The sequence below is a fragment of the Lactuca serriola genome, chromosome 4 (genome assembly GCF_051521515.1).
Source record: "Lactuca serriola cultivar US96UC23 chromosome 4, Lser_US96UC23_V15, whole genome shotgun sequence".
Lineage (NCBI taxonomy): Eukaryota > Viridiplantae > Streptophyta > Magnoliopsida > Asterales > Asteraceae > Lactuca > Lactuca serriola.
Window position 1 is genome coordinate 114,841,754 of NC_136411.1, and position 13,051 is coordinate 114,854,804.

The 13,051-nt window shown below is 33.2% G+C and overlaps 2 protein-coding genes across 2 annotated transcripts; one reads left to right on the forward strand and one right to left on the reverse strand.

The window, feature by feature from the left end:
- Window positions 1-2,524: 2,524 nt before the first annotated feature.
- Window positions 2,525-10,374, reverse strand: LOC145098740 (QWRF motif-containing protein 3-like). Its single transcript, XM_079036348.1, has 7 exons — window positions 9,825-10,374; window positions 5,781-6,295; window positions 5,080-5,199; window positions 4,860-4,976; window positions 3,240-3,329; window positions 3,040-3,147; window positions 2,525-2,598 (listed from the first exon to the last, which is right to left on the reverse strand). The coding sequence occupies exons 1-7, from the start codon at window positions 10,372-10,374 to the stop codon at window positions 2,536-2,538; spliced, it is 1,563 nt and encodes a 520-aa protein (XP_078892474.1). The 3' UTR covers window positions 2,525-2,535.
- A 1,003-nt stretch (window positions 10,375-11,377) lies between these two features.
- Window positions 11,378-12,562, forward strand: LOC145098741 (uncharacterized). Its single transcript, XM_079036349.1, has one exon. The coding sequence runs from the start codon at window positions 11,378-11,380 to the stop codon at window positions 12,560-12,562; it is 1,185 nt and encodes a 394-aa protein (XP_078892475.1).
- Window positions 12,563-13,051: the final 489 nt, after the last annotated feature.

Genomic DNA, 13,051 nt, shown 5'->3' on the forward strand with positions numbered 1-13,051 from the left:
AAAACCACACATGGATTCTTTCATGTATTTATATGCAGTAGTTGGTCCCATGTTCACATTTGACATATTATATATCATTTTCTTTTGTGAAAATGTGAGTCTTCTTTTACAATTTAGAAAACTTTTTATCTTCTTGATGAGCAAATATATGCGTGTGTGTTCTTCTGTAAGCTTATATATTTGCCATACTTTATCCTTATTGACCTTCATTCTCAGATATGCTTCACACTTTTCTCTAATAGAAGCTCGTCTGTGTTTTTTGTTGTTTGGATCTTTTAGAGTATCATATGCAACTTTCTTTTTGGATCATTGCCTATTACATACCATGTATCTTCTTCCATAACCTTGTACTACTTTTATTGTCTTTGTAGATGTTATTCTTGTTTCAAAACCACTTTATATAAATTGTTAAACCATCTTCAAATGTTGGAAACATTTGTCCCTTATAAGGTCGGATATCTACATCTGGAGTCTAGTAAGTGTTACCATCAATTATGCTAACAATTGGATCACGTTAGAAGATGATGAAGATGCAACATTTTCTGATAAAGATCCAATATTTGTTGTCATAGAAGCATTGTTTTCTGTTCAAAAAACATTGTTTTTATAATATATGATGTAAAAAGAATATTTTTAATAATAAAATTACCTTGATCATTAAACATTGTATCATAATATATGATGTACCAAAAAAACAATATTTTTATTAATAAAATTATCTTGATCATTACTTTCTGAATATGTTGTTTTCTTGTTTCCACTTTCTACATCATCAATATGCATTGTAGATTCTATATTCACTTAATGTTGATCTATAATTGATGTTTCAGTTAAAAAATCAACAATTATAGCATGTTTTTGACCTAAATATTAACATAGAAAATTATATTAACATGTTTCTTCTATATAATGTTGTTGATTTTTGATTAGCGTTTAGTATTAGTCAATTTTTGATGTCAATCAACATATTATCGATAAAAAATTGAAAACAAATGTTTTTCATACACTAGTTATGATGATTTTAAAATTTTTTATGAATAAAAATTTGATTTTTAACCTAATCCTAAAACAGAGTCATATATGAACAATTTTTGTTATAAATCATGTGTATTCAATCGTAATAACGATGAATATAGTTTCAAATAGAAGTTTTGAACATAAATTATAGTTAAACATGTCAATCATAAATGATTTCATTAAAATCGTAACTGATTTTTCGTGATTTGATACAAAGCATGACAATCGAGAGTAAAATATCCTTTTTGAGTTATAATCTAACCTAAATTTTGAGTTATTTGAAACAAAATTGTAATTTTTTTTTCAATTTTACTAATGATCGAAATAAATTTCAATTTGTTTCAGTTTTCTTCTAATTTTATTGATAATTGAAGCAAATTTTACGTTTTTAAAATATAAATTTATGATTAACAATAAAAGATAAGTTTTTTATCCGAATCTAACTTGATTTCGTATGAGCTAAATCGAATATTAAAGATTTTAGTAGAAACAAACTTGATTTTGGCATTATTCTTCATACTTGTGTGATGATCGGAGAAGTCAACAATGAGTACAGAGAAGTCGTGAATGACATCGGAATAAAATTGCTTCAGCCTAATTGGTGTGGAGGAATGTGGTGTGTGCCACGGCAAACCACACAACTTCTCTCTCTCTCTCTCTCTCTCTCTCTCTTGTAATTCTTGCTTCATTTTTCTTCATTCTTCCTTATGTTCTTTGACAACCAACACCCTATGGCATGGTGTGAAGACGTAGAGGCGGAGTGTGGATGCAAGAGGCGTTGTTGGTTAATGGGGGAAAATTGGACAAACATATTATTGTTTTAGCTGACACGACCTGATATGATATTTCTTTATATAACACGAACACAACATTAAACAATGTCGTGTAATTCTTTACTAACATGGAAACAACCAATTAAAACACGATAAAAACAACCAACATGACAATATGAAAAAGATAAAATAAAACAAATATTTAGTTCATTTGATTCCTAGCAAATCATACAAAACATGACAAATACATTTTAATATCATGTTGAATTTTAACCACGCACGACATCATGTTATTTACACTTAACACGAACACAAATTTGAAATTTAATTTCGTCCCAGTTTTATTTTGTGTCGTTTATTTTAGATGTGTCATGCATAGATTTCCACTCTTATTGCTGGTATACCTCACAACCTAAGGCCTATTATATGGATTGTAGATCGCGTGATACTATCATTATTTTGGACATGTCAATGATAATATTTTGTATGAAATTAAACGTCAACCACTAAGCTCTCGTAGGAGGACTTGGGATTGTCATAGAAAATAAAATCTCGCTAACATTATGAATGAGTAATGTATTTTATATTTTATACTTCATGGAATAACTACCAACAAACATCAATTATTCTATATATATCTCAAAGAAAAAAAACACATTTCACTACAATTTATGGATTATCATATGTATTTTCCGTCTATATATGCATGGCTATATTTGTGTTGGTGTGGTTGCCATTTTCATAGTCATTGTTGATCAGCGAATGAAGCAACTTCGATAACGTTACACCTTAGACTCCTCTCTTCAATCTGTCATGCACAATAAACAAACAATGTATTATATGCTAAATTGTAGATTAAATTTTAATAATAGAATAAGGATACGACTATTGAACTTATTGTAGAACATAGTAAATTGAGATAAACGATCAAAATAAATGATAACAAATTAAGAACACGAATACTTTTAGCTTGGCCTCTACAGAAAAACCATTCCCATGGCCCAACATGGGGAAGTAAATCATAATCATCAATACTTGGAAGTTAATATCCAAGTTTGAAGATGAGACGTTACCTAGCTAGGGACTCAATAATTAAAAATGTTGTTCACTTTTTAAGTTTGTTAGAAAAGTACCCTGTTCTAGAAAAATGCACATGCTTTATCAAAATTTCTGTAGTAAGTTGAGAATAATATTGACTGACTATAATAATTGATGTTAAAAACAACGAAATTCGGTTATAAATAATTACCTCTAATGTTGAAATTACTCTGAAATGTTCAAAGCACTCTTCAAGCAACAGTTTCTCCTGGCTTGCAACCTTTGCAAGCTCCTTAAACGTTGAAACAGTCTCATGAGCCTGTAAAAGTGTCAACAGTGCTCTCAATAAGTAACTCACGAAATTAAATTTGATATTTTTTGTTCTTATATATAAAAGTGTACATATGGTACCGTGGGCTCTAGAAATGACATCATAGATATGACTGAGACAACCGAATCTGTTGCATGTCTAAGTGCAATCGAAGATATTTGAGGATCCATCTACACACATAAACAGATGATAAATTAATCTAAAATTTTGTCATCAAAATTCTAGCTATTCAAGTTCAAAACTTACTACAAGAAAATTTTCTGTGAGTATTTCAAGTAAGTAACATTTATCATTGTGTTGAATGCTAAGTTGCATGGAAACGGATACGGAACGGAAACGGGAAATGGCAAAACTCAAAAATTCAAGATACGGATACAGCAGAGATACGGCAATATAAAAACATAAAAAAAAACATATATTATAAAAAAAATCATGGTTACAAAATTGAAAATTCTTAATAATAGACTGATAACTAAACATTTAAAGTTTAAGGATTATATTTATGAAATCTGTAAAACCACAAGGGTGTTACTGCAAATTATTTGAACAATTTATATTGTCGTGTATCCATTAACCAATAGGATGATAGCATTTAGTCACGTCTCCAATCAAAAGGCTCCACGTACGAAAAGTTAACGTGGATTCTAGAATATATATACGCTACTCGAAGACTCTTTCTAGTTTCTACTGCCGCACCATTCGGAAGCATTTCGTCCGATCTCTCATTCTGGAGAATCAAATGGAGTCACACGGCGTCGGTCTCCGCCGTGTTTTGGAGCTCGCATTTTGGGTCGCCGGTATTTGGACAATTTATATATACGAAGGCGTTCTTCAAGAGACTTTGTAACTAAGGCTTTTTCCTGAACTAATTCATACTCTTCTTTTTTTCGTTTTAACCCTTAATATCTGTAATGATCATTAAATTGATTTCATATCTATCCGTCCAATACAAGTTTCGAATTTTGGATTTAATTAGAGCAAACAACTGTGTAAAAAAAATGGAAACTTTTGCAGAAACTTCACAGAAACGTTTCTTGGATACCCGATACGTCACGGAAACGTTTCCATGGCGTATCCGTTTCCTGGCCGTTTCAGATACGGGAACGCCACCCAAAATGGAGTTTCCGTGCTTCTTAGGTTGAATGTGATATAGGGTTTAATATAACGTCACTTGGGGAGAGTATCATCATATTTTACTCTTGATTCTAATATAGGCATTGTACTTTCTTTTTTTACCTATATTAGTAACATATTTTATACCCATAATACCAACACACTTTTCTACCTATAATAGCAGTATACTTTTATTTTTCTTATCCATTATAGAAACATAGTTATATTTTTTATCCATAATAGTGACTAATGCTATCAATATGATCAAATTATTTTATTTGTTAATTGTTACATATTACTATTAATCGGTAAAAAAAACTGTGTAATCATGTTGCCATTATAGCCTTTATATGCAAGTACATTGTTATTTTGGGTTACAAAATGCTACTATCTTAAAAGTGTAAGTGTGCTTCTACATATTATGGATAAAGAAATATTGTAAGTACACTATTATTAAAAAACAAAGTATATTATCTATATTAACAGAAAGAGTATAATATGTTATTATTTCTTGCAATTTTTCTTTATATATTCCCAATTTCTTTCTTGAAAGTTTTTTTGGTTCATGATTATATAAGGGCAATTACCTTAGCGCCTTCGATGAGGGGTACCTTACATGCAACACCCTCTAAACAATCTTTTGTCATCGAAACATCCGATATGTGTTTCCTTTCCATGTCTCTCCATGCTTCCAACATCTTCATCTACATGATCACGATGCATATTACATGAGACTAGTAATTAGGATGCATGGTTAAATTAATAGTATTATTATATAATTTATTCTTAAACACGTAAAATACTGACTTGGGAATGAAGTATGAAGTTGAGCTTCATTTCTAACTTCTCTCTCTCCAATCGTAATCTCTTTTGTAACACGGATTGTTGCAACTTCGTGATGTTTTCCCATGCGTGTAGTAAATCCTTCTGTGATCAATCATATCGTAAATTATAAGATCCAAAACAGCTAACATGTTAATTAGAATATATAAATACTAATAATAAGAATATAACTCAGTTAACGTATATAGAACTTCAATATCTCTATATTATAGCCTTTTCATTTGAAGCCCTGTCTATAAGTTAAAAATACGTTCACATCGACAATTAATATTATGGGCCGTGTAGATAAAATTTATGTTGACCATATGGAAAACTTTTTTTAAACTTTATTTATCACTTTAATAAAAATATAATATAAGTAAGTTAACTTGAATGACAATACTATACAATTTCATTCTTTTGCGTGTTACATTTGTCCTTGATTAACACATTTCAGTTGTTAGTACCTATGGCAAACGATTTACCTTAAAATAACGATCCAATTCTAATTATGACTAAATTTGAATATGTCATGACCCATTTTACCTGCTTTATTACCAACTGAATTTTCAACGTTTTATTAATTTGACTCGTTACCAATAAAAACCACCTAAATAAATAAAAATTTACTATAATAATATGTTGACATTGATATTTGATAATGTCAAAGTTTGTAACATACGTACCTTAGCCTTATCATCTAGGGTTTCATTAACAACATTTGCTCTAGCATTGGCATACCTCCACCTCATCCAACTTCCATGCATGATTCTTAACTGATGGACAGTCTCCACCATTCCCATACCCGAACCAATTGGTGACAAACAACCCGGCCCGTTTTTCTTGCTTTTGATCAAATCAAGACCCATATGCAAAAAGTTCTTTTTTCCTGTTTTCGAGGGACTTGTTGGAGGCTTCGAGCTTGAAAACGACGTGCTTGTTGGCGTAGGGGGTGATTCAGGTCGGCCTGGTGATGATCCCCATTTCGATAATGAATTTGCCTTTTTCATCACCTTTTTCATTGCTGATTTTCTAGAGCTCAATGTGGGTGCCATGTATGATGTCAGAGAGTTTGAGATGAACGAAGAGTCCATATCACTACACTCCGAGTCGTCAGAGAAAGAATGATCTGATTTTGGTCGGGAGTATGATCTTCGACGAAGTGCGTTTTCATCTACTGATAATCTTCCAGGCATTATATCTGCATCACAGTCCAGAAAACAATTACGTGACGATTGCTTCCATATAACGTTTTTTTTAAAGGAATGTAATTTATCAAAAAAAATTAGAATTTGAATAAGTAGTATTTTGTCACAATTTTAGTCAGCATTAAAAGGAACCAAACTCAATAATAAATATTAAATATATCCACAATTCATTCAACACTATAAAATTTAATGATTTGGCATATCAACACTCAATACAACATACGATTTTGACATTTAATTTCTATAATCCATCAACTCATTAAAATATGCTTAATTGTCGAATCAATATACAATTTCGATCATTTATTTCGAAATAAGGACCCACTTTTTTTCATTTCGTTGTTTAACGGGGGTTCACGTCATCAACTTAGAATACATTGGAATAGTAGCATGTGTTAACATTTTTATGTATGCCAAATAAGCAAGACATGGAGTGGTGGTATGCTAAGAATGTTTTTAAAAGAATAAAAAAATATATATAAAAAAAAATAAAAACAACCAATCACAACCCTCACGTAAACTCTCTCTCCACCTTTTCCCGTACTCTTTTTGCTCTCTCATCTCGCTATTTGAGATGCTAAGGCTTTGGCGAGGATGATGGCTTATGCCACTCTCCTTAGTCTTATTAAGCTACCAGGAGTAACTCTACCATAAGGTGCAATTGGGTTGACGTGACATTATTTTTGATGGATGTTGGAAGACCACACCGACAAGTTAATACCCCATGCAGTGAGGCTTCGCACAAGAGATACTTACCACATCTCTCTCCTACTTCTTCTAGTTCTTGCCTCAATTTACATGCATGTTTGAAACCATATCTAAATAAAAATGGGCCATTTCGGGTAGATCCATATTTGAATCCAGAGGCAAAAGATGAATCCACAACCAGAAGTGATGGATCTGAATTCCTTCAATATTATCTTTATTAATTGTAAAATTAGTTAATATAATCAATAGAAAATAATTAAAATAACCTTTCCATAAATTAAATTACTTATTAATTTCAAATTTGTCTATAATAAATTATATTTTTTTATACATATTATTTAAAAAAAAAAGTACATTACACTGATCGTCTATCATCCAAGTGGCAAAAAACACGTTCAAACTCTAATTTCATAAATTAACCCGGACCGTCCTTTGTTTGGTTAAAATTTGCACGTTGCATCCATCGTTAGTTTAAATATACACGTTTTATCCCTTGTGAGACATGAAAATACTATATTACCATTGTTTTTTTTTTTTGATTGTTTATTTTTTTTATTAATTATAATATTTAAAAAATTAAGTAGGCCTTCTTTCTCTCTCTAAAAAACAAAACCCTATATCTCGGTCTCTACCATTTCCCACTGTCATCTCCCTCATATACCCGATTTTCCGACAACGAAGCAGACCTAAGAATTGGTGCTCCGTTCTTCTTCTCCCCCACAACCATATCAGTTGAGACCGGAGACCTTTCTCTTTGATCTATCTTGCCCTCTCTCAATCTGCAATTATTTGCTTCAATTTATATATCTTTAGAGTAACTTATATTTTGGTCCTTGTGGTCAATTTGGTACTTATTTCCATTGATATGCATTTCGAGGCTGTGATGTAATTGTTCTGCATCTAACTTCTCCGAGCATCGGTTTTCGGTGAAGGGTGATCCCCTTTGTCCGGTTCCAATCTTGCAGAACTAGGCCAATTATATTATCAAAATTTACAACCTTTTTATAAGTATTATATTAATTTTGTAATGTAAAAAATTCCACACAAATAAGATGTGCAATTTCAAAGGGGGAGATTTGATTTCCGGCGGGTTCTTTTCATCTCATAACCCTAGCAGCCACTACACACCAGCGGAGCAGGTTTTGTCAGGATTCCAATTGGGGAGTTGTAGATCTAGAAGCCAACGAGGTGTAGTACTTGGGTGAGGGGTTTCTTGGAGTTCACATGGAACGACATCAGTGGTTTGTATGGGACGACGACAATAGTTTGAAGGGGACGACGACCGACTCTCTTAATCGTGCCATTTTTTGTCGCTCTTGCCCTCTCTCTTTAGTATCACATATGTACACATACATAGACTTGTGACTTGGTCCAGTGACACTAGTGGAGAGGAGATGTGGCTGGAGTCGTCGGAGATGCACCGACACATTGAAGAAGAAATAGGGGAGAGAGAGAGAGACGACGTTCTTAGGGACTAAGGGTTGGCCTATTTGTTTTATTCGATAAAGGCAATAAATATTAATTTTTATAACAAACAAACTAATAAATATAAAATAAATCAAGAAAAAATATAAATAAGAAAAATTTTGTCTTTTTATGTTCAGAGAAATAAAGCGTGCAACTTTTAATGAAACGAGAGACGGTCCGAGTTAATTTTTCAAATTAAGAACTAAACGTACCTTTTGGCACCTGTACGAGGGACGAATCATGTAATTTACTCTTTAAAAACTAAAAAAGAAAGTTAGGAAAATGAGTATGACTATTTTATAGGTGAGAAGATAATAAGGGAAAATGATGTGGCATATTATTGGTATCGAGAGAATGTAGAATGGATTAGTACTATTGGTCTTAAACTTGCATTGTTGATATGCTAATATAGAATTCAATTAGCTTCAACCCTCCTATACATTTATTTCGCTCTTTATTGATTCGTAAGGGCGAATGCAAAATTTCATAATAGAATGTCACCGGAAATACTAGTAGTTGTATGATAGTAGAAAAAAAAAATCAAAAATTTTTGCATTGCTTCTGAAAAAATTAAAAATTGCCCCTGCGTCTACGTGCACCATACTAAAACCGCCCCTATTTTTTCGTAATTAATGCAAACCTTTAGTAGTAATTTATACAAATGTAAAAAGAGGTCCACATTATATTTATATAAAAACTAATAATAATAATAATAATAATAATAATAATTTTCGTATCTATTTAATTAATTAATTTATATACCTTGTTTAAGTACGCATATTTACTCGATTTCTTTGTATTTAAAAGCATGAAGGCTTAGAAGCAATTTTATCATGAAAAACTGTGGAATCGTTAGCTTTAGGATTCTGCATGGTGTGTATTAATTTATGCAACTTAGCTTAAACATTTTTTTAATTTATATAATAAAATGTTTTTTATGCAAAAAATATAATCATACCGACTAAAATATGTAATGGTTACTTGGGTGTGGCATTGGTTATATATATTTATTCAATAATATTTTACTTTTTATTAATTAATTATGTATCAATGTTTCAAACTTTTTTCTCAATTTATACGACAACACTTTTTTGTACTAATTTGTTCAATAACTATGTTACCAAACCGCTAAATTAAATAGTTTTCCAAGAAAATATTGAATCTTTTAAACCAATAATAAACAGTTGCAATGATTCTATGAAAAAAGTCATGTTAATTATCATCTATATAAAATAAAAAAACGCGTGTCATCAAAATATTATGTAGATGTAACTACGAGTGTATGACTAAAATTTAAAACTTTAAACATATTAATATTAACGCTAAAACGGAAGGAGATGAACATACCTGTGAGCTTTCCTCTACTTCCGTCATCAGATGAGGTTGGTGAAGAAGAAGTCGATGATCTTCCGGGGAACCTGAATTTCCCGGTGTATCTCATCGACCCACCTCCGAAAATGGGCTTATGATTCTCCTTCAAGTTGTTTTGTTTCTTAGGATCGTTCTCAAACCGACTAAACTCCGAACAGCTTCTTTGCTTAAGAAACTTCGGACCAACGCCATCTTTTTTCCGATCGTCTCCAAGGTAATCAGCCAGCGTCGTACTGGTGGCACTGGCAGTGGTGGTGGTGGTGGCGGTGGCGGTGGTGGATATGTTTTCATTGTGGGATTTTGATGAGCGAGGAGTGGAAGAAGGCCAAACTCCACGAAGCAATCCAGTACTGTTTTTTAAAGATGATTTTGGTTTCTGGCTGTGGTGGCGATTGGGAGAGAGAGGGTGGTTGTTATTCGGAGACGGCGGTAAAGATTGTGGTGGTTCGGCGGCGGAGACGGGTGAAAGGTATCGAGATTTCACAGTCCGGGATTTTTCCAGTCGAGGGTTATCGGAGATCGTCATGGTTTAAGAGAAAGAGAGAGAATAGAAACTAACATTCCCTCTGATACCGGCGGCTAAATAGATACGGTGCCGGCGCCATGTAAAGTTACGTAAAGGTCCTTGTGGCTGGAGAGTATTGATGGATGTTTTAGGGGTATTGTTGGGATTTAAAGTTTGAAGAGAGTGAGTCAACGTAAAATGAAATTCGTGTTTGGAAGGAGCCACTTGGGAAGTTTAGAGAACTTCGTACTTTTTTGATATGCAGTGCCGGCATATCAGTTTCCTGGCCACCATCAGGGACATGCCACGTGTACATTTATTTTCAAAATACTAGGAAGAATGTTTTGTACTTCTACATATAAAATAATATAATCAAAATAATACTAATTTGAAATTAAGTAATCTCTCCATATGAATAAAGTATATGAAATATTAATTAACATTTTATAAAATTTATAAAATTATCACTTCGGAATCTGGCATTCATGAGCATCTGTCACCATTCCGGAGTTATGGTGGTTGTTAGGAATCGAGTCTATAATCTGACATTATGTTTATTACTGCTTAAATCGTAATTAATGTTTAGATAGTAAAAAAAATTTTGAGTTTGTATAAGGAATTTCTTTGAGTATGAGTTTTTAATGGAATGTAATGACAACGAATCGAATAATTTAGGGAAAATGTTACGGTAGCCCCACTGACTTACAAGTTTTGGTTTAAAAGGTCCTTTATTTTATTTTTTGACTTTAGAAGGGCATAAAATAACATTTAACCGGCTAATTAGGCCATTTTTTATAAAATGAAGGGGTCACCCGGTGACCCCAGTCCCAATCAGCATTATTTCTTGGACATGTCATTAAAAGGAAGTCAGGTCATTAAACTAAATCATATGCCACGTGTTAGTGTATCGATAAATGACACCAACCCTTCCTCTCCAAGTAATTTTCGTCTTTAATCGGTTTCATCTACCAATATCTTCTTTTTCTTCTACTGTTCATCCAAAAATCAAACCTGGATTTTTTCTATGGCCCTCTACATGAAGATAGATCTTCATTTTGTTGGTTTGTTTACGAGGTATCAAGTGATCAGTTACTCAGATGGAGTGGAGCAAAGGTTTGAGGATGTGGATTTTACTGGAATGGACAAAAACGAATTTCTAGTGTTCATTCAAAGATTCACAAACGAGACATGTGTTGATGTGTACTTTTGCATGCCTGATATTGAGTTCCCTGAAGGACTGAGGATAATAGCAACTGAGAAAGACTACCAGGAGTTTATCGAAGTAGGGTACGATTCTGGTTGTGTAATTTCTGTGTACATGGATCATGTTGGTGTTCATGTTCATCAATGGATTGTTGATGAGATGGCTGAAGTATGCACCCCCAAGGACAAGTTTTCTGGTGTAGGTGAAGTAGTAGAAGAGTTAAATGTTGAGACAGAAGGAGGCATTGACCTAGATGAAGTACAAGTGCAAGGTGATTTGGACGATAACATTGAAGATGGAGATTACATCCCCATAAACAAGACCTTGAATGATGTATTTTTGAACAAGCTCTGCCCCAAGGAGCAGCCAACTCCAAACACTCCACCTCAAGAGGATCCATCTCATGAAGATCCATTTGATCAGATGGATGAACACGGCCCAATTCATGAGGAGGTAACAGCTTTTAATGAAAATGTTCATTGGAAAAAACAAAAACTTGTGTTAGGAATGAGATTTGAAAATCCTAAACAATTAAAACATATGTTGTGTAATTATGTTGTTGCTAAAGGATATCAATTGTGCTACAAAATAAATGATAGTAGGAGGCTTTTAGTTAAATGTTGTTCAGGGCGATGCAAGTTTAGATTGTGGGCTTCATGGATGAGTGAGGAAAATTCTTTTCAGATTAAGTCTCTTATAGATGACCATAATTGTGTTAGAAATTTTAAAATGGGGTCAATTGTAAGCTATGCATGGATTGGTAGCCATTTCACATCCAAATTTTTACAAAAACAAAAAATGAGTGTTAGGCTACTAAAGGAAGAAGTAAAACAAAAATTTGGAATTGATGTGAGTATGGGACAGTGTAGAAGAGCAAAGAAATATGCAATTGAACTTATTGAAGGTGCACTATTTGAGCATTATGCCAAGCTTTGGTCATATGGTGAAGAGATAAGAAGATCCAATAGGATCAACTGTCAAATTGGATGTCAACAGTATGCCTGATGGGAAGACATATTTTAGTAAGTTTTACATATGCTTTGAGGGGCTGAAACAAGGTTGGAAAGGAAGTTGTAGAAGAGTAACAAACCTAGATGGTTGTTTCTTAAAGGGATTATGTAGTGGAGAATTGATATGTGCCGTAGGAAGAGATGCTAACAATCATATTTTCCCAATAGCATGGGAAGTTGTGTCTGTGGAAAATAAAGAAAATTGGAAATGGTTTTTTGTAACACCCAAAGTTTGGAAAGCCAAGAAAAGAAAGAAAACCCCAATTTTTAAAGGGAGACTCAGCGAGTCCGAGCGGGATCCGGGTTGAGGTGTGAGCGACCGACTCGGCGAGTCGGCCAAGGTGACTCGGCGAGTCTGGTCTGAACGAGGAAAACCCTAAATCCGGGACTTAGAGCCTATTTAAACGTCTTATTCTCCTCCCTAGGGTTCCTTTGCTGCCTCTCTACCCCAGAACACCAAACCCTAGCCACCATATCCGTTTTT